The sequence below is a fragment of the Vidua macroura genome, chromosome 7 (genome assembly GCF_024509145.1).
Source record: "Vidua macroura isolate BioBank_ID:100142 chromosome 7, ASM2450914v1, whole genome shotgun sequence".
Taxonomy (NCBI): domain Eukaryota; kingdom Metazoa; phylum Chordata; class Aves; order Passeriformes; family Viduidae; genus Vidua; species Vidua macroura.
In genome coordinates, this window is record NC_071577.1 from 15290732 (window position 1) to 15311899 (window position 21168).

The window sequence follows — 21168 nt, forward strand, 5'->3', positions numbered from 1 at the left end:
TTTCACAAATGTATGGTAACCTACAACAGAAAAAATGATCCAAAATATGCTCCTGTATTTTTACGGTTTAAATTAACAACATCAACTAAAATAAGTGGCATCATTATGAACAGTTCATCTCTTAAAAGCAGCCTCAACTAACAAGCAAAACATGAATATGCAAAAATAACGGGCAGAGATAAACACAGAAACAGCCATCATCCTATCAGTGCAATTAAAAGGGCAGCATGTTTAAATCGAGGAAAGAAAATACTATCTTTATCAAAAAACAACAGCAAACAATTCATGAAATGTAACTGTTGCAAAGTATTGGTATGGTCAAGGCCTTTGTGGAATGTAAAACTAATAAACCGGATACTAATATGAATCAAACCAACTAACATCCAGTTAACAGGAGACAGCAAAGCCTTTGGCAGGTGGAAGAAAGGCAAAACCTGAGTGCTGAATGGGAGAGCAGAACCTCTGTATCAGCAGGCTGTTCTCCTAATTGTCCCTTTGGGAATCCCAGTCACAGCAGTGGCCACACTCAGAGACAAGATAGCAGAAAAACTGGCAAGACACTGTCTCCATATAACTCAACGCCTTCATGGTCAGGATTTTCTGTGTGCCAGAGAGGTGTTTTTTACACATGGCTAGTTAATGTTTCTGTTGTTTAAGTCTCTCTTTTTAGAAACAATAATTTTCACTAGCTAACAAGATTTCTGTGATAGAAAGGTATCTCCAGAAAATATCCTGTGACACCTCTGCATCCTTAACTAAACCCCTGCCAGTTCCCAGCAGAAGAACCAGGCTGGTAGAAGTACAGTAAAGGACAGTATAGATCAAACCAGAAACAAGTATCTTAGAGCGTTCAAACACCTGCAAATAAATTTTAAGTTATAAATAGAGTATACCTATGAGCAGGTGTCTTGAGTAAGTCTGGAATTTGCCTATAGGAGAATTCTGCTGTTGCAGAATAACAATTCTTTAAGGGAAGAGAAAGGATTTATTTAGTCCTGAAGCTCCTGACTATCTTGAAAACTGTACAGAAAAGTGCATGGGACTGTGTTTTTTACCTGGGAGATCCTGCATTTCATTCACCCTCACCTGCTTTATACTGCCTTCCTCTTGGAGCATTTGCTAAAGGCTACAATGCTAGCTGCTAGCAGGAAAGCCTCTCTTGCTCCTTCCTTATGGGTCAAGGGGTAAGGGGTTGGACAAATGCTGTGGTACAAAAAATAACAACTATAGCAATCTTTTTTGAAGTTTAAGCTACATGAAACCAGAATTGACTTTTTCTTGTGCATCCACACACAGCTCAAGGTGAGAGCTACCACACTGCAAATAGAAATCAGCAACAACTCCTTGCCCCTACCAGCAGAATTCAGCAGGACAGTGTGTTTTTGCCTGGGGCTCTACTTCTTCTCACAGATTGCCACCTGACTCCCTGCTCAAGGTCCATCCTGAGTGAAGCCAGCACAGTGAAAACCCAAGACCATGCATACTGCTTGTAAGGAAAAAAAATGATGCAGAGACATTTTCAGGTTGGCTGTCTCATAAACTTGCACTTACTGTTCCCTCTCCTACAGGTATTTAGACTTGCTTATAGAAAACTTCATCATCATTGCAGTGGTCAGTCGGTGAAAAAAATTCTTTCAAAACTTTTTTAATCAGCTACTCTTCTGCTCAGAGTCAAAAGTTTCCCACTGTTAAAAAAGAATCATATACAGTGGATGTTGAATTCAGGATTACTAATTCTTCACTCATATGCCAAGCATTGCTGTCCTTTTACTTTTTAGCCCTTTTTTTCCTGACTTATGAACAATAAGCATCGTCCAAACATTTCTATTACCATTAAGATCAGAAAGAAAATTTGGACAGTGTGCTGCCCACTAGGTAAGCAGCAATAATATAACTTCCTCAAGGCTGATGGGATTTTAGCTACATGTTTGTGAATCCAGGGCAAAACACTGCTGACTCCACTTGAGCTACACCTGACTGATTTAAAATTATGGGAGATGAGGAAAAGCTTATGAAGATAGGAGTCCTGGGACTCCTAACTTTTTCACTTATTCACTGTGTATGCTCAGAAAAGTCACTTGAGCTTGTGCACTGTGGTTTTCTACCCATAAGAATGGCAGGATACTACCACTGTATTTTATACAACTGACATGCACTATAAGACAGGAGACAGCCCAGGAAGGCTGCAGAGTGACGCTTCTGCTCTGCCATCAATCCAAGTGCTTTGAAAATGCCACCCAGTTCTGCTTTTTGCCTGAAAGTCTGTGTATAAACATGACACATAGAACTGCTGCATTGCTTAGTGCATTTTTCAATAGTCTTGTGATCATCTGCTAAAGGACTTGATTCAGATGCTGGTTTGACCTCTGTTCTCAAAGCTCTTCTTTTGTCTGTGAGCGTTTCTAATCACATGGGTTGAGATTCAGCATGCCAAAAAGAGCTGTGGTATAACGGAATTTGCCCTTTAACCTTCAGGTCTCCCCTCTGCTGAGACACAGTTGGTTTTTGTTTTCAATTAAGTGAAAACCGAAGAAAAATGGAGAGGTAAAAGTGGATTTATTCCCCACCCTAGTCTCAATGCTTCATACACAGGTGAAGCATCAAAATGAACCCACTTATTTTTTGCATTTCAACTCTGTCTGGTTCTGGGAAGTGCAAGTGAAATTTAAGAGCACAATTTGACTTGCTAACACTTTCTTTAGCTGCTGAAACAGAAGCAGGTGATATAAGGCCCATGAAATGGATGGTCATGTGAAATGGAGGAAGTTGATAGATGGGGTCTTCTTAATTCCTTACTGCTGTGATATCCTCATTACCCAACCCTCAGAGAGCTCCAGCATTTCTACAGAAAGCAAGGTATCTTCCATCCAGTTTTTTTTAATGTTTTGCATCAAAAGGTAAAGATTAAAAATTCTACCACTAGCTACAATTCAAAAGAATTTTTCTGATGTTTTCTATACATACACAAAGAGGGATATATTTTGCTTTCCTAGTTTTGCAATGAAAGTTGAAACAGTGATTTTGCGTTATTATAACACTCATCATTTCTCCCTCTAATTTAGATGGTTTTTAATAAAGCTCCATTGATTCCTCTGAAAGAAATCCCTCCTGGCAAAAGCAGAACACACATGCTGATTGCTAAATATGCAGCAATTATCATATTCAGCGGCGCACTTTAATATCTTATTTATAGATGTATCTATCTATAATTTGCTTTAATTAAGTTGCATTGATTTTAATGGCAGAAGTAGTCCTCAAAGAGGAGTCTAATGTTCTATGAGCCCATTGGTACTGCTTTACCATTGTTTGGATATAAGACAGCACCTTTAATACTTCTTTTTGATATTCTTACTTGTGCTTTTCTTCTTGGCTGTAATGGCAAGCCAAGATGATGTTCCACAGGAATTCTTAAAACCACCTCCACCACTGAAGAGAAAGAGCACTTTCAGCTTCCCTGTTACAAATTTGTTTGTTACAAACAAGCTTATTCCCAAGAGTAAGGAAGGAAGCAGTATCTTCCCAGCAGATCCTGAGACACCTTGTTTTTCTGTTCCTGCTCCATTTTACAGATATCGCGGGACTACAATTGTCAGAGGTTCTCAAATCATGGACCAATGTCTTCAAGTTTGTTTTGGTAGAGTGGCAAATGAACTTTTTTTATGTTTGTGTCAACAAAAAATACAGGTTAAATAATTTGGAAAGAAGTCACAACCTCGCAATCTCCTCAAGTTCTGCTTTCTGGGCTCAGTCCCAGGGAATGTTATGCTTTCTTTTTGTTAAGCACACACTTACTTTAAGCATTTTATACTAATCCGGTTTTGAGATTATTCCAAAGAACACTTGATGCTATTAGAACTGTGACTGAGTTGGTCAAAAAATGTCTTGGAAGAACAAAAGCAAGGTATTGTTCACTAGGAGAGTCACACAGCCTTGGTTTCTGCTGGGTGCCACCACATACACTGGCCATGATTCAGGAAAGCATGCTAAATACTGAGGGAGGTTTTGTTTTAATTTCAATAGCATCTGATTCCTCTTGGAGGCATTCCCAAAGCTAACATACACCTGCATCTCTCGGTGCCTCTATCTCCTTTTTGAGCAAAAATACACAGGAAGAACATTTATCTCTCTGTATCCTGAACATGTCTTCACACATTTGAATACAGCATTCTAGTGATGACGATTTTGGCATCTTCATCTCTCAAGTAAATCTGTAAGATATTACTGGTTCATATCAACTGAGACTCTGTCTCAGAGACTACCAAGGTAGCTTTATAACATTACTTATGCAGATCTTAATATATCATTCCCTGTTAGTATTTTTTTTTCCAAGTGAAAAGTAAGTGTTGGCTTTTTAAATCACTGCCTTTTGGAATATATCAGCACTAATTTCATAAGAATTGTTCATGTTAAAATGCAAGGGCATGATCTCAAAGAAAAAGCACCAAAGTAGCTATGCAAGTACATTTTCAGTTTCTGGTCATCATTTTTCATTCACTGATTATCACTCAAGTGTTGATTAATAGTTATGTTCATGCTGCTAGAATGCATTTCCCTTGGATGAGAAAAACACCCTTGTCCAAAGGAAAAAAGAGATAGTAATCAAACCAACCTTCCTCTTCCCTATAAGAAACAGACACACACTCCAGAGTCACTGATGATCTTGGTTTTGCTGTTGAATAGGTTTGAAGATTTTCACTTAGAAAATCAGCTGTATGCAATCAGAACACTACTTGGTTGGTCCGATTGCAAGGCAATTAAATGCTCCCCTTCTGCCTGTCTCTCTCTACAGATACATACATATACATACACATGCTCACACACAAATGTACATACTCAGAGTCACTTGTCCCTTCTCCCTATGCAATGAACACCAGGAACACTGAAAACAGCAGTGTTCCATGGTGGAATTAAGCAAGGCTGATTATCTCAGGATTTACTTTTCCTCCTCAGTAATTCCCTACCTCTTGTTCAAGGAGGTGAAACTAATGGTTTAGATTTAGAGGGAGCAGAAAATTCTCTATAAAGGCAATACACTGAGGGAAATACAAACACAGATGGGAACTTTAAAAGGGAAACAGGCTGTTCCCATAACAGTTTAAAAACATGGCAATTGCCTTAGTTTTGTAGAAAACAAGCTCTCAGCATTTGCTGTATCTTGCAACACTAAAGAGAGAGAAAACAGCAAAGATGGAGGTGCAGCCAGAACTGCAAAGTGTTTTTACACAGTCCCACAAAGAAAATACTCTGCTTTCTGAACCCTCGCTCTGTGATCCCCCAATCCCTGGTGCTGGAGAACTATGGTTTCCTTTGACCAAGCAAAATGAGATAATTTCCTGGCCTGTGCCTGTCTCTGTGGGTGGCTTCCTTTTCCATTATTTGTATAATATGTTTTGGTTAATTCTATCTCTTAATTGTCTTTAATGAGCACCAGATTTGCAACACCCTCACTTGCAAACCTACTCTCAAATTAGAGCCAAATAGAAGTTTCCCTTGAGTTGAGAGAAAAATCTTAAAAGCAGCAAAACAAAAAACCAAAAAACCCACAGCACCCATCAGCATTGATTCTTTCCTACTGCAAGGAGGCATTTCAATTGCTCTTCCCCTGAACCAGGCCAAAGTAATTAATCTCTTCCCAGCCACTAAAGAGAATAACTTAACCTGTCACAGAGATACACTTGTGATGCAATATACAGCATACTAATCCATGTGTGTGGATACATTTCTAAAGCAGGTCTCCTTTAGTAGTTCTACAATACTGTGTGTAATTCCTCTCCCTCCATGAAACCAGTCCTCTGCTTTAGCCTGTTTGAAACTGAGCTGCTTCTTGTTCCTCTCAGTCTTGCATTCTTTGCTTCTCTTCTCACTGTAATTAGTTTACAAGACTACTTATCCAGATGATTACTGCTTTTAAATGACAGTCGTCTTTTCTTTTACTCCAGTTCATTGTTGTGTATCATTTTTTCTTGCTATCTGAATACCCAGTTCTCTAAAGCATTTTCTCATTATGTTATCTCCTGATATGAGGCATTTTGAAATACTTCATGAGAGACATTGTATGAATTGAATTGAATTGAATTTTCTCTCAAAGTCAGGCTTTCAGCATCTTTCTCTAGCTAAGTCAGCAGAGTTCTTGGCACCAATGCCAGGGTGTAATGGCCATGCTTTGCAGCTCAGCTATGAGCTTGTGTTCTTTTTAGGGAAAATGAAATGACAGTGTCAGTACCTGGAAAGCAAACAGAGGACAGATCAATAATTCCATTTAAGATGAAGGTGGCAAAATGAAAATGTTTGGTGTATTTTTGAGTGTTTTAATGCACACATTGAGATAACACTATTTTGCTGCGTCTACCTACATCTGGTGTTGGTGCTGAATGTGTACACAGGGGGTATATGCATGTGTATGTCAGAGAAGAAAAGGAGGGAAGGGGGAAATAGCAGGGCATGGAACTAAATTGCAGAGCAAGTAGTGGAAATAGACAGTGAAAAGCTTCCTGCAGGCAGGCGGCTTCACAGGGGAGAGCAAGCCTTTCATTGTCTATAAAATCATGCCTTGCTGGAGGTCCTCAAGAGTAGAAGGGGTAGCACCTAGAGGCACTAAATCTCTCACTGTTGTATTATTGCATTCTATGCACTTAGCTACTGTACAAACCAGCACACCGCTTCAAGAAAAGAAAAGGAGGAAGAAGGGGGAAAATGACCAGAGGGGAGAAAAGGAAGACAGCAGTAAAACTGGAAAACAACCCCCTGCCACAGCTCTCCCCAAGAATACTTCACATCAAAGAAAAGCTGCAGAGTAAATCGTCACGGAGTTAAAAGTTAACTTCAACTCCTTCCATTGTGATTTGACACCACTATGGAACAGTACTCCTAGAATTTGAATGGTTAGTCTGTAGCACAGGGTATTAAATCCACCTTAATCCTGTTAAACATAGATGCCAATAAAGAGCGGTGCTCTCTCAATGGCATCGTGACAAAAGCTCTCCACACTGCTAATTCAATATGGTTAACAAAAAAAAAGAAAAAGAAAAAAAAAACAAACCAAAAAAGGCAAAAAAAAAACCCCACAAAAAAACAACCAAAAAACAAACAAAAAAAACCCCACAAAAAAAAAAAAAAAACCAACAAAAAACCACAAACGAACAAACAAAAAACCACAAAACCAAAAAAACAAAACCCAAAACTCCTCCCCAAACCTGGATTAATACTGAGCAAAAAACATCAGCATAAGCAGGCTTAGAGACAGGAATTGCTTTCCATATGCTATGGCATCAGGTTCCTCCGGATCTTCAGATACCAGCCTGTAAATGTTACAGACATTGTTTCTCCTGCTTGCAACTGCTGTTGGGTGGTGACCTTCTTTGCTTGCTGATACCAATTTAGCAGTTGGTACAGTTTTTCTGTGATTTGGTACTGTCTGTTGTTTGCTGGTACCAGATGGATACCAGATGGGTAACTGTGGGCAATGGTTCCTCTGTGTTCCAATCCCAAAAATCACTGCCTATAGGGTCAGTCTTGTCAGTTGACTCCTAAGTGGCACTTCAAAGCAGTATTCTGAAAAACCTCAACATCTGTTCCTTACTCCTAATGACCTTAAAAAAATGTTGCAGACATACTTTCCTTTAGCCAGGAGTTACTGTGCATCTGCAGGAAAAAATACAACCTTACAGATGCTCACAGCCATCAAATTCACTCTCGCTAATGGCAGCTCCAGGAGCCACCACCTCAACTCTGAAAGTCAGCACCGACTGTGAAGTATAATCAATATTTTTTTTCTGTGGTAGCTCCAAAATGTAGGAGTTCAGAGATATTTCAAGGCATTTTTCAAAAAAGTACTTTCAGCAGTGAAGTGAAAGAACAAGAAAAAATAAAAAAAGTGGCTTTGAAAAGCAGCAGGGATACCTGAGGGCTAAGTTTAAAGCATGGAGGGAAAGCAAGAAAAGATAAAGTGATGGAAGAGATCTGTTAACTATTAATTTCTGATTGGTCTTTCAAACTGTTGACCTAGCTGTCAAACAATAGACAGGAGCTGAGAGGTCAGTTAATGGAGTTGAATATTGCCTATTGCAGTTACCTCCTGTGTTATTCCATACAACTGCTTTTGTCTCTAAGAACAGAAAAAAAGTTCATTTAGGACAGTACGTAAGTATTTTGGTAAATTCTCTGTATGTGCTAGAGCAGAATGCTGTCTGCAGAAAAATATAGCTGACATCAAAGCATGTTCCCCACCCCCTGTCTTGCTTCATGGAGAAGTTATGATAAACAGGTTATGTGTTCCCTAAGGTTACCATGGAAACTCATTCTTTTCAGGCCATCATTTGCAAAGGTAAAATTTGCATTAAAATGTGATGGAATTTGATTTTGTGCATGTGTGTGTGAAACTCAAGTGGGGTCATGCTACCACGCAGTATAGCTGTTATTTCAAACCCAGGAGCATACGCTTAAGAGAGAGATCTATTAATCCGTGTAAACACCTCAGTGACCAAATTACAGTTTAATTGCCAATTTGACAAGTATCTTCCTAGCAAATTAAGAGAAATACATTAAAAATTAGCTTCAAACACAAATGTAAATGTTCATGCTGATCCACTGGTGAGTATCACTAGATAGCATTTTGCTAAATTCCCCTATAATCATTGCGCAGGAAAGGGTGAATTTAGATTGTCAGAATGACTTTGTTTTGATGACGGCAAACCAGGGATGGAAGGCACAGGCATGTATTTAAAATTATAAATTTTTATCTTATCATGAAGAAGTTCTCATCAAATTATGACCTATAGAATATAATTTAATATAACCATGCTTACTGCATTACAAGAATCTCTTGAATCCAAGTGACTCCTTCATTTTGAGTCACACAGTAACTTCAAACTTTCACTCTAGGTATCAGCTACTCTGACTTTTCTTGGAATAGCTAATGGTGGAAAGAATCATCTGATGCAGGCTTTCCTAGGGTCTGAGTTCCTACAGAGATACTGCCATTGTTTGTTGTCACGTGCAGCACTGGCATTCCTAACACAGAAGGGCATTATTTGCAATCATACTGTTGACAATCATTATTCCAGCCTAGCAAGAAAGTGGATGAATGGGCTAATCTAGAAGGACCTTATAACTGGTGACCAGACTGCACTGTAGAGGAGATACCAGTCCTGCTGCTCAGTTGTATGCATTCACAACTTACATGCTGAATTTGATATACTACTTTATGAAATCTATGCTACTCTGGGTTATTCACATATTATCTGTCCTGAGCAGCAGAACACCCTTGGAGGCAGTAGGGTCAGAACTCTTATTTCTGCTTGCAAGGCAGACATTCCAATATCACCTGGATTACAGAAGACTCAATAACTCCTATCATACAGGACTTACGACACACTGTTCAGCTGGAATGACACTACTTAATATTGGGCAACATGGCATTTAACACAACAGTCAGGCCATTTGATGAAGCAAAAGCAGCAAAAACACAGGCAGAAGTATGTGTTATGCTTGCTTTCTTAGTGTTTAGCATCCAAACACTTGTTTAATATAAAAAAATTCCCTTGATTAGTGTCTCAAAAACACTCCAAGAAAATAAAATCAAAATCAACCCTTCAGATTAGGCTGCATGGTGCCATTCTGCATTGGTAAATTTCTGCTTACAAATTCAACTTACTAAACCAAGCAAGAACACTAAAGAAGTTTAAAAAAAACAAGCATGAACATTAAAGAAGTTTTAAAAACGAAGTTTCAAAAAACCAAATAAAAACAAAGATTAAATTGATTACTAACTTTTGCAGAACTTCTCAAAACAGCACATTTGATAGAAGGAATGTGTTCCAAGTCAGATTCTGTACGGAACAAGAAGGAAGACACTAGTGCTCCCTTTCCCAGTGTTTTTAAGAGTCAGACTTAGAGCTGAACATTGAAGAGAGCTGGCCTTGAGCAGAACAGTCAAAGTCATGTTCAGCACCAGCCTCATGGGGTAAAAGCAGTTCTCTTTTCCCATATTTTGTACTTTTTAATGCAGTCTTGATATTAGATTAGCATCTGCACTACAGACCTTAGACTGGGAACTAATAAAGTTATCCACCTAATCTCTCCATGTCTGAATCACTGACTTTCATTTTAATTTAAAATAATTATAGTAATGTTGCCTGTTTGTGAGAAAAATAGGGCCTTTTTATATTCACAGATAATTGCTTAACTCCAACATCAGTGATACATTCTAATTACTTTTCACACCTTGGCTGTGAAAAAATCTTGAACTTTTTAGTGTTTTTCTAACTGCAAGACAACAATGTAGCCAGAGCACTGACACCCTGACTGCTGAAGGCTGCACCTAGGATGGAATTTAACAAGCAGTTCTGCTAATGCATTTTGCAGCGAGGAACTTCAGCAAAACTCAAGAAGACACAAGGCCTCCACCCCTTGCACTGCAGGAATGAGAAGTGCTGCACAGTTAAGAAGAACTCAATCCAGAAATCAAAAGTAATGAAAAGTCCATTATTTCAGTTGGCTTCTGTCACATAACTATAACCAATACAAGATCTGGGCTCTCTAACAGCCTCAATGACATAGTTGTATTACTTGACCCAGCTTCTTTCAAGCTCAACCCTTGACCCTCAAGTTCTGCACACACTGGGCAATCACTGAACAAATTTTGCAGTCCTTTCTCCAAACCACTCTCTGGTTTAGCAGGATATTAACCCTAGCAGGCAGGGCTGGACAGTGACCAGCATCTTCAGGAAAGGGGGTGCTGTCTGGAACAACAGTAGCCACACAACTCTTTGGATCATAGGTATGTTTTAGGGAGGAGATTTCTTTTTAATCAGCAACAGCGAACATGAACATGACCCAGGGAAATTAAGTTGTAAGAATTGAAAAAGAAGTCAACCATGTCAGCATCTATTTGACAAATGCACCGGATACCTGGTAGTAAAGGCCAAAGCTTGTGCCTGAAGGGGATCAGGTTTGAGGCCTGATTTCAGGCCTGATCCAATAAATACCTAAGTGCATGCTTAGCTTCAGACATGAATTTCAGTGGCATAACAGATTTGTCTTGTGATTAAAAAATGAGTGTTGTAACTGGGGCCCCCTTCTAGAAGTTGAAGCAGGCCTCTTACTAATGGCCTGAGGAAGAGGAGGTCAGTTTAAAAGGAAGTCTACTTTCCCCCTCCCCCGCAGTCCGACCCAGGAGCAGCTGTATCTGATTCTATTGGTGTATGGGGCACTGAGCTGCTGGGGGTCAGGACCAAGCTGTCACAGAGCAGTATCACTGAGGCTAAGTACGGGAGGGAGAGCTCAGGGTGCAAAGTACTGGCTTTGGCAGCCCCACGTGAGAAGGCTCGGTGTTAAAATCTCAGTCCTCTTCCAGCTTCCCCATGTGACGCTGGCCTGAGATTCGGCAGAGTGTGCACACATGCTCAGGGAAAGTGGCCACACAGTCCCCTGTCTACAGAGTGACCAACAAGGAGACAGAAACTTGTTGAAGTTATAGGTTATAGGCAAGTTATAAGTTATAGGCAAGCTCCTATACTGGCAGGAGCTTGCCAAACTCAAAGCAAACTGCAAAGACTCAGCTACTATTGAGGACTGCAGTCAAGCCAGATCACAGCTAGCTCCAGAAAGGCTATTTGTGCCCATTTTCCCTGCCCCACATAATAAAAAGCCAAGAGATAAAAGCTGCAGAACTGTGGGCTATATGCTCAAACACAGTAAATGTTCAGCATACTAAACTGCATGGATTACCTCCTCACAGACTCTCCTCATCAATATAATTATCAGTTAGATACTTGTTTCTTGCCTCCCTTAACATACTGGCAAATTAGGCAAAATGTATACAATGGAAAACCTCTAGGGCCTTTCATATCATATCAAGCTGATCCATGGCAGCTGTCATGATCTCTGCAATGCCCCACTCAAATCCTCCATTTGGGCAACATCAGAAGAACCTGTCCTAACTGCAAGGGACATGATTGCTGGCACATTTGGAATCTCTCAGTATTGTGAGCCTGCAAGGACAGCCACAGCCTGGCAGCACTGCATGTTTTTGTCTGATTTCTTTCAGCAACTTGTATGAAATAAGAGAAATGCTTAGTGTTTGTCTTCCTCAGAATAACCCCCCTGCACTGAAAAACAACAAAACCCAGCTGTATGCAGAGGCACCTTGTGGAATAGATGGCACAATGAATTTCTGGAATTCACATAATATTGCAGGGTATAAACAGTACCAATGAGCTTTGATAAGATGACATATGGCACCAGAACTGTTTCCCCTGGTAAATGAGAGCATGTACAAAGTGTATGCATGAAGACATGAGCATTTCAGACTCTTCTCTGGTTCAGATAATCTGTGCCAAATCTAACCTTTGTATAAGTAGGAGTGATTCCAAACAAGTTATAGAAGTCACTCTTTATTACTAGTATTAATGGAATTGAATTTGGCTCTTCTTGCATGAGCCACTTGGAATAGTTTATTTTTCACATGAGGTTTGGTGGGGATTTCTCCCAAATAATTTCCCCCCAAAACTACCTCCAAAAGCTGACCTGTAAATTTCAAAATCACTCTGCTTAGTTAGAAGAGCTCTGTACAATGCATCCCAATCTGAAAGCTTCATTAAGCAGAGATAATTTGGAACCATAAAAAGTTCTTGATCAGCAAATTAATTGTAGATTCTAATAAAATGTTTTGAGTACTCTCTTAATTAGCATTCTAACAACAAATACTTCAAATCTGTATTTTTCAAAGCAGCTATACTTTAAATATCATTGTATTTTTCTCTTTTTATTTTCTTTTTATTTAATGTTTTCTACAAATAATCTGTGGACTCGGAAAGTCTGGAATTTGCATCAGTTTCTGCTATATGGTTTCACATAAAATTGTCAGCTTCACCCATTGCGCTAGAAGACAGGAATGTTACTATTCTAGAAGTTGGAATTTTGGTTTCTAACCATAGTCCAACACAAACGTTTGTGTGTTTTAGGAACCTAACCTATTTGAAATGCAACATCCTGAACATGGAATTAATTGATCATGAAAAGTACAAACAGCTCCTTATTCATCCTGAAGGAAGCACAGAACCCTTTGACACATTATGGAAAAATAATGCAGTTATTAATGCTCCTTTCTTTGTTCTCGTTGATTTTTAGGCTTGGAATCCTGCCAGGCACACAATAAAGTACGTGGCCTTTAACACACACAGGCATGATTCTTTCTTCCTACTCTCAACTGGGAACTGACAAAACTCAGTACATGACAGGTTTGTTTCAATTGAAATGTTCACAGCCAGTATCCAAAGACAGGTTTTCTTGTATCTTTAAGTTATTTACAAGGTTGCAAATCCTATCTGCAAATAAGGAAATGGCTTTTACAAACAATTAACCCAAGGTTCTTTATGGTGAAGCTGCTGTGGTCACTAACAGGTGAAGAACTATTTGCAATGTGGCTGGTGTTACATGCAGTCCTTGAATGTACATTAAAAAGATAAAGTTTCAAGGATTTACTGCCATCCTGAAGGAAAGAATTGATGTTTTAAGTAACTGGATTTGTACAAAGTCTGTAAGACAATCCAAGTAAATCCTCAAATAGATGATTAATTCCTCATTATTTAAATGCCCTTAAATACAAGTGCAGATGCTAACTGCATGGCTTTCTCTTGACAGCTCCTTAGCTATTTCTCATGATCTGCTATTAGGCTGTGACTCTAAAGCTCTGAAAAAGACTGCCTGTGAAAAACCCTTCCAGCTCCTAGAGAGACTAAGTTCTTGCAGCTCATTCTTACACAGCTCTTTCAGAGTCTGACTGATACTGCAGCTATGACAATAGTACACAAACATCTGCCTCAGCTGGGAGACCCGGATTAGGTTTTTATTGGGTATTTTCATGAGTGCTTTGAATATCTGATGTCCCACTAAGACATGAGCATGTATGCACATGCCTAAACCCTTTTTAGAGCTGATACATCCCAATATTCCCTAGCTGTCAGAAAATTTTAGAGTAATCTCGTTTTACACTGACAACAAAAGGCATTCATTTTCCTAGACAATATTTATACTTATTATCAGCCTGTCCTTTGGCTAACTAGCTGAGGTTTACTTTAAGTCTTGTGATCCACCATACAGAATTTGTTTTATCATTTATCCTAGTTATAAACCTGAAAAGAAGGGGTGGATGATTGGGGGGTGGTGGAGAAAGTCCAAAGGATGAAAAACTTGACAACAAACCAAAGCACAATGGAATTGGAAAAGAATTTTAAAGGGTCTGGCTCTATAGCAGAGAGAGTGCTATATACATTTGTCTGTTTATGGAGACTCACTAAACTGAATTATTCAGTTTCTTACAAAAAGAAAAGGAACATACTGTGGGGAAGAGAAAGCAGAATGAAGGTGCAAGAGAGCAAAAAATTCATCCAGCAACAGATGAGAAGAACAGAGGAGAACTGGAAAATGGATGCAGGGGGGAGGAATGGATGATGAGAGAATAGCAGGCCTATTTAAAATGAGTTTTTGACCTTATTTTTAAAACATTTATGGATCCCAATTGCCTGTCATGAGATCATTTTCCCTTACAATGCTAGCTTTTCAGCCGGCTCTGCACTTTAACTTGATTTATCCTACTTAAAAAAAGTAGATTGTTAGAAATACCCCTTCTATTAGAAATTCTGTCCCATTACAGTGTCAGCTAAAGGCCACTTGTCAATGTCAGCTCTATCAGATAGAAATTTGCCTCATGAGTTCTCAGATTCTATTTTGGAGGACAAGACCCACGGTCCATTTTTGAGGCTGCTGATTTGCGATGGGATAGCGTCTTCCCAAATTAGCCTCTGCTTTTCCCAACTTATCTGCATATGTCATGGGATGGTGGGAAGTGATTACAGCAGCTGCTGTACATTAGAAAGACATCTTATGGGAAAGTTGGCTTAGGTAAAATAGTTGACTGACAAAAGTAAGGAAAGGACTAATCGAATCTTAAAATACAGAGACCCAGCATCTCTTTTCCAGCTGCTTCCCTGGTGCTATAACCTCCTGTGGGAAGAAAGAAAACTTCTACCAGAAGGTTTTCCTCCTCTTCAGCTGTCTGTTGTCTCTTTTAAAAATGACTTGACATCCTGAAGATTGGAGTAAGTTTTTATTTATTCGTAATTATGCAATTAGTCATCAGCATATCTCTTCACTGATAGGTAAAGGTGGGAAAAAAATCAGCTGTTGTTCAATCTGTGGTTACCTCAGTACTGCTGAGGGTCAGCTGCCCGAGGAGGGAATGATGGCATTGCTTCAAAGCTATCTTGAGGACTCTCCTGGCAAGATGCTTTGAGACCTTTTTTTTCTTTTTAATATTTTTATTCTATTTTTGTTCCTTCTTTTCTGTTTCTGCAGATTGTAACATAGGTATTTTAAGGGTAAAACTACATGCAGAAGCAGAATTTTCAGCCATGAGTCCAAAGACAGCAAGCTGTGGCTGCGGTATTTTCTAGACTAAAAGACAGTTCCTATGAAAGCACGGCTGGATGGATCAATGGATGATATTGTTGTAATGAAGAGACTAGAAGTCTTTGAAGTTTATAAACTACTTCAACAAGAAGAACTGTTGCAGCAACAAATTTCAGAGTACTAATGCCCTCAAGGTAAACTCTGATTTTTGAGCAGACTGCCATTCCTCACAACAAAACAAAAAAATATTCTGCACTGGAAGGACAAAAAGCAACAATGCTGGTGCCACTATTATGAATCGTTTAATGATTAAGGTATTTTAAGCACCCTTTCAGGTGCTTTGACTAAGGACAACAGGCCTCACAAGAAAAGCAAATCAGTAATCTCTGGGCATTATACCTAACAGGAAAGGCTTATAGAGGATTACCTAGAAGAAACCTTTGTGAATCTTGTGAAACTACGCTGAATTGTAAATCTCAACCTCATCTGAGCATTAATAAAGTTTTATCAGTTTCAGATAAGAAGTAGAAATTCTCAGGCTGCTCAAGAGGTAGCACTGACCCAGTCTGAGGCCTGTCAGGACACTTATCATGACAAAGAATTTCAACAGGAAGACACATTTGATGCATATTCTTATTTTAGTTTACAAAAGCAATCCAGAAGAAGAATGGCAGGTACATTGACTCACAAATTTGGGTCACAAAATTTAAGGCAGTGGATTAAAGTTGACTGCTTTAAGGAAAGAATTATTTTGCTGAAGATGACACTTTAGGTAATTGAAACAGAATAATATATACAACAACAGTTTTGGAGTTAATGAACAAATATATATGATAATTTATGTAAAAACACCCTTTTAACTCTGCATCTTTCTGTGATTTCAATAAAGTCTACTCTTGCATAGGATTTTTTTATACTATAGCAGTCATTGCAGATTTCAGTTCAGCACTCACACCAATAGTTTGGAGACATTAAAACCAATGTTAGTTCAAACTTCAGAAATATATAGATTCTTAATATTTTTACACATTTCTGGGTTTTTTTAAACTAGAATTTTTTATTTAGCAAAAATTGCATTTTATCAAAGCTACATTTTTGAATGCTGGTTGATTATAATTACTCCTAAAAAGACAGAGTCCAAGTTCAAAACTTGCTCAGGCGGAGCTCTTGAGTACCCATAGACTATGGCTGTTGCATTTATTTAACACATTCAAAAATCTGGCACTGTTGATTTAATCTCTGGCTCTTCTATAGCTTATAGGTTACTTTTCAGTACTGGGGTAGATAATATACCTCTGTGTAGTGAGAGGCCTAGATGTAAAACAGGGAATACACCATGCCTGTAACAGTTCTATAGTGTTCATAGAATATTTTAAGAAATTTGATGCAGGGGAGCAAATTATTACATTTTTCGCTTAATAAAAGTTACAAAGGCTGTAACATGGCCAGATTGCTACTGTCCCATGTACAGAAGGAAGGGTAGGACAGACATGCCTCTATTTCCTCCCTGTCACTTTGCAACTAAGCACAGTGAGAGGCTGCTCTTCTAATGCTCTTGTTAGCCCAGAGAATCACCAGATGAACAGCCAGAGTACCATAAATCCACCTGAAAAGCCTTGAAGCTACCACACATGACAAAGTTTGGCAGTGACTCTGTCTCAGGCTTAATGGAGGAAAGAAACCTGGGCCTAAATCAAACACAGTGAACGGATGAGTTAGTTTTAGCCAAGTTCTCAGTATTAACATTTTCTTTGGTGGGCTGCCATTAGGGATTTCTCCATTTCTATGAACTCTCTAAATTCCTGTTAAACTGATATAGGATTTCTGGAAAACACAAACAAATCAGCACCTTCTGCTACCTCTGCGTGTTGCCAAAGCACTTTGGATCCCATTGTGGACCTACCCAGCGCTGGTCATAGTCCGGCAGCTGCGTCCTTCCCTCGTCGTCCTCGTAGAAAGGCAAGCCCTCCCGCCTGGCCTGGTGGTACTCCTTCCGCAGCCTCTGGATGCGATCAGCATTCCCACCACCTGTGCAGCCACTGAGGGGAAAAAAAAAGCTAAATAAAACTCCTGTCAACACACATATCTGACACCAGGTACACACAGAGAATTGCCAGACCCAAGACAAAGGGATTGTGTTTGATTTTCCTGATTTGCATAGTTCCCACTGGCCCATATCAGCCTAATTTTTGCTTTCTTATATTGACAAAGCTGCTAATTGTGAACTTGATTCCTGTTTTTAAAAAAGGCTGTCCCTGTCCAAAGAACTTAGCAATTCCAGTACAAGACAAGAGACAACAGATGGATGCAGACAGATGGGGGAGCACAAAAAAACTTTTAACATTCCTGTGAGCAGCTATAAATGACTATCATATTTTAATAATAATGATGATGATGATGATAAGCTGACAAAAATGTTTCCTTTTGCTCCCATGCTAAATGTGGAATTTCCCTAAAATTACATATCTTCTAGGTAAAGAATAAACTATTATTCACAGAGAAGCACAGAAAAGTTTTGTCTCATAAAAAAAACCCCCAAACTCCTTCCCAATTATACAAAGAACTCAAACATCAACCATGAAAATCCAGGGTAGGCAAGAGAGATGGGAAAGCACACTATTAAGTCTTGACACCATAGTTTTAAAGTGGTAATTAAACAGTAATTCACTTAGTAATCCACAAAGACTCACTTGTATGCAGAACTGCACACACTGCAAACTGCTCTGGTAAATCCAGTGGAGTTGCTTAGTTTATCAAGTTAAACACATGCCTTTCTGTGGATTTTGACCCTAGTGAGCCTTCTGAAACCTTACAGCTGGGCTTGTACAACTGTGGAAGCTCAAGCTATAACCAGGAACTATTAAATAAAATCCTGAAAATGGCTAAGAATTCAAAAACTTTGTTCATATTTAAAATTAATAAATTAAATGTTTCCTGCAGATATTTCCAGCCCTGCTGTAGTCAGCACTGGGGTGAGTACTGAGTGTATGGCTAAGTAGCATTTACTGGCACTCACAGGAATTATTAATTACACAATTAATTTGTGTCTTCTCCTAAACTCAAACCATTTTTATTGCAGCACATCACTGTATATTCTCTTAATCTACAACCTCAAATCTGCCCCACCATCAGTGGATTACAGAGAGAGAGATTTGCTCACATCAGCACAGACTCAGTGCAGCATCTTGCTACATCGTGCTGCACTATGGGTATGCCAGAATCTAGGGAAGCCCTTTACAGGATTTGCATAGCAAATTGAATTTGGACAGCACATACAAAATATTGGACATAAACCCATCAGTTCAATACTACTTAGTTTCTAGTATGTATCAGCAATCTAGACTGGTTGGAAATTAACTACCAATTAAGAGAAATTCCACACAGGCTGCAAATGCAACTGAATATGCAGTTAGGATTGGCAATGGTTACTTGCAGCATCAGTATGTTTCCATGAAAAATCAAATCACTTCCTTTCCTGAAGCCTAAGTTATCCATCTACTCTATATAAAGTCCCAGAGGTTTCAAGCTTCTCTGCCTGACTTACTGAAATCTTCCAGAGCACATGAGATTTTTCTCATGATCTGCCAAGACAGTGCAGAAAGCTTGCACAAACTCTGTGGTCTACTGAGGGAAAAAAAAAAAAAGTATATTCCCTCTTCACCTTTATTCCTTCCATAGATAAATGCCTCTGTTCCGTGTATTAATTCTTGTCAAATAGTTGAGAACCATTTCCAGTTTGCAAAACACTGAAACTGAGGTCTAACTAATGGAGACTATCACTTAGAACAGTGAAGCTTGGTCCATAGCTCATGAGCACTACAATACCTGTGAAATCCCTTGACATTACTTGTGAATACAGATAAAGTGTTTAGTGAGGGCTGCTAACATACAGATAAGGCCCAAAGTATTGTCCCTGTTGCTTTGCCAACAACATTGCCCACAGCAGCACTAGCTAAGAGGGAAATACTGAAACACAGGCAATAGGTCTAGCTTGAGTCCAACCAATCTGGCTTCCTGCAGCTCTCTGCAAACTGTACAGCACCCATCACCAATGGTCTAATCCACTTTCTTCCACCAGGTACTTCGGCTGAAGAGACAATCTGAAAATACCACACACATTGGGTTTTCCCTCCCACCTTTTTAAATTAAATCTGAGATTGATATACTGTAAGGCAATCAGGAGCCTGTGCTCCACTGAGTGTAGGTCTCCTGTAGGTGAACTTCTTTCTCCTCAAACCCTTTGAGCCAGCGAGTGGAAGTGGTGCTGCAGAGTTCAAGCTGATTACACATATTACAAGACAGGGCCTGACAAGTTTTGCTTTGACAAACCTCTGCCACGCAGTATTAAACTACAAACCCTAACCATGAGAATAAGTAGGAACATTTAAATGAAAGATAGCAGCACATGGAAAGTTATCCATCTGGATTAGTGTGAAAACACAAGCATAATCTCTGTGGAAACAAGCAGCTCCGTGAAGTCTGATTTCCTGTGCTTCTCTCCTGTGGGTTCTCTCGTGTCTGATAACAGTTCACACTGCAGTGTTTCTCCCCAGCAAGAGCATTTATCTGGGCCTCTCTAGCAGGCTGCTTATTTGCACTTAGTGAAACTTTGTGTTCCAGTATGTTCCAGTACCTCTGGAATATCAAGTCACCAGTCAAGTCTGGTCAAAAATGGCCAGCAGGTTCAGAATTTGTTACCAAAGTGAAGGGAACAGGTAGGAAGAGCATTGGTCAGTACATCCGCTTCATATTTTCAGGATACAGTTAAAGCTCCACAATTGTTTTTTCTCCACTGGTTTATAGGCACAAATGTAAAAGGCATTGGCTTTTGCAAGAGCTGCATTCTAACTTACCATGAAAGTTTTATCCACTCCTGAGTAAAGTGAGATAAATATGATGCCCTGTGCAATGCTCATGAAACAGCTCTGAATTTCAACTTGGCTCCTGACAATTATGTGAATATATGAACCACATTCAAACTCACCAGATGAATTCAATCAGCACTCTGCAAATATCGCATACATAATCTATTAGTTTACCCCAAAGAAACTGAAGCATTGAATTCAAACAGAATGAAGTCATCAGTAATAAAAAAAAGAAACTGATAAGGCAATATTAAAAAAAAACCCAACACAATATTCCAAGATTTGCAGAGAAGATCATACATTGACTGTAAACTATTCTCCCATCTGCCTATAAATACATAATTAAAAAATATTGGTTTGATCAGATAGTGGTTCTCAGACAGGGAAACAGCAGATGAATACCAGTTCAAATGTTTCAGATGCATGACTATTTATACTGTAAAGGAACCTGAGCTTACAGAAGAAATTTAGAAACAATACTCCAATCAAAGTCAGCTTATATTAAGGAGACTTATTGAAGCTTTTCAGCAAGCCTGGTAAGTACAGCAGAGAGATTTCTTTTACAGCAGCTTTACATTTAATGCAGTGCTCTCTCCTTGAGGAGATATAAATATTACAGTCCTCATCATATGTGCAGTTTTGTGCACACTTGCTTCCCTGACATGGCTCTGGAGCCATGCTAACATTCTTCAGAGAACCATGCAACCACACTTTTACCACTCCCCCCACCATCACATGTTCCCAGGATCCAAAATTTAATGCACTCACTGACTTCTCTGTGTCACAAGACTGTGAGAGAACTGTTCACTCAGCATTTTCCAGTTGTTTTCAGAATGATTTCCTGAAATTGTGCTACATGTAAGGAGACTGATTCACAAGCAGCTGACACTGGGAA

General features: G+C 39.2%; 1 protein-coding gene across 3 annotated transcripts in view; it reads right to left on the bottom strand.

Annotated features, from left to right (window-relative positions):
• PARD3B (par-3 family cell polarity regulator beta) overlaps positions 1–21168 on the bottom strand; it is a 395945-nt gene that overhangs the window by 34029 nt on the left and 340748 nt on the right. For all 3 annotated transcript variants that reach the window (XM_053982562.1, XM_053982561.1, XM_053982560.1), the window contains one exon: positions 17312–17447. In XM_053982562.1, coding sequence (XP_053838537.1) covers positions 17312–17447 — 136 coding nt within the window. The remainder of the gene's footprint in view (positions 1–17311; positions 17448–21168) is intronic.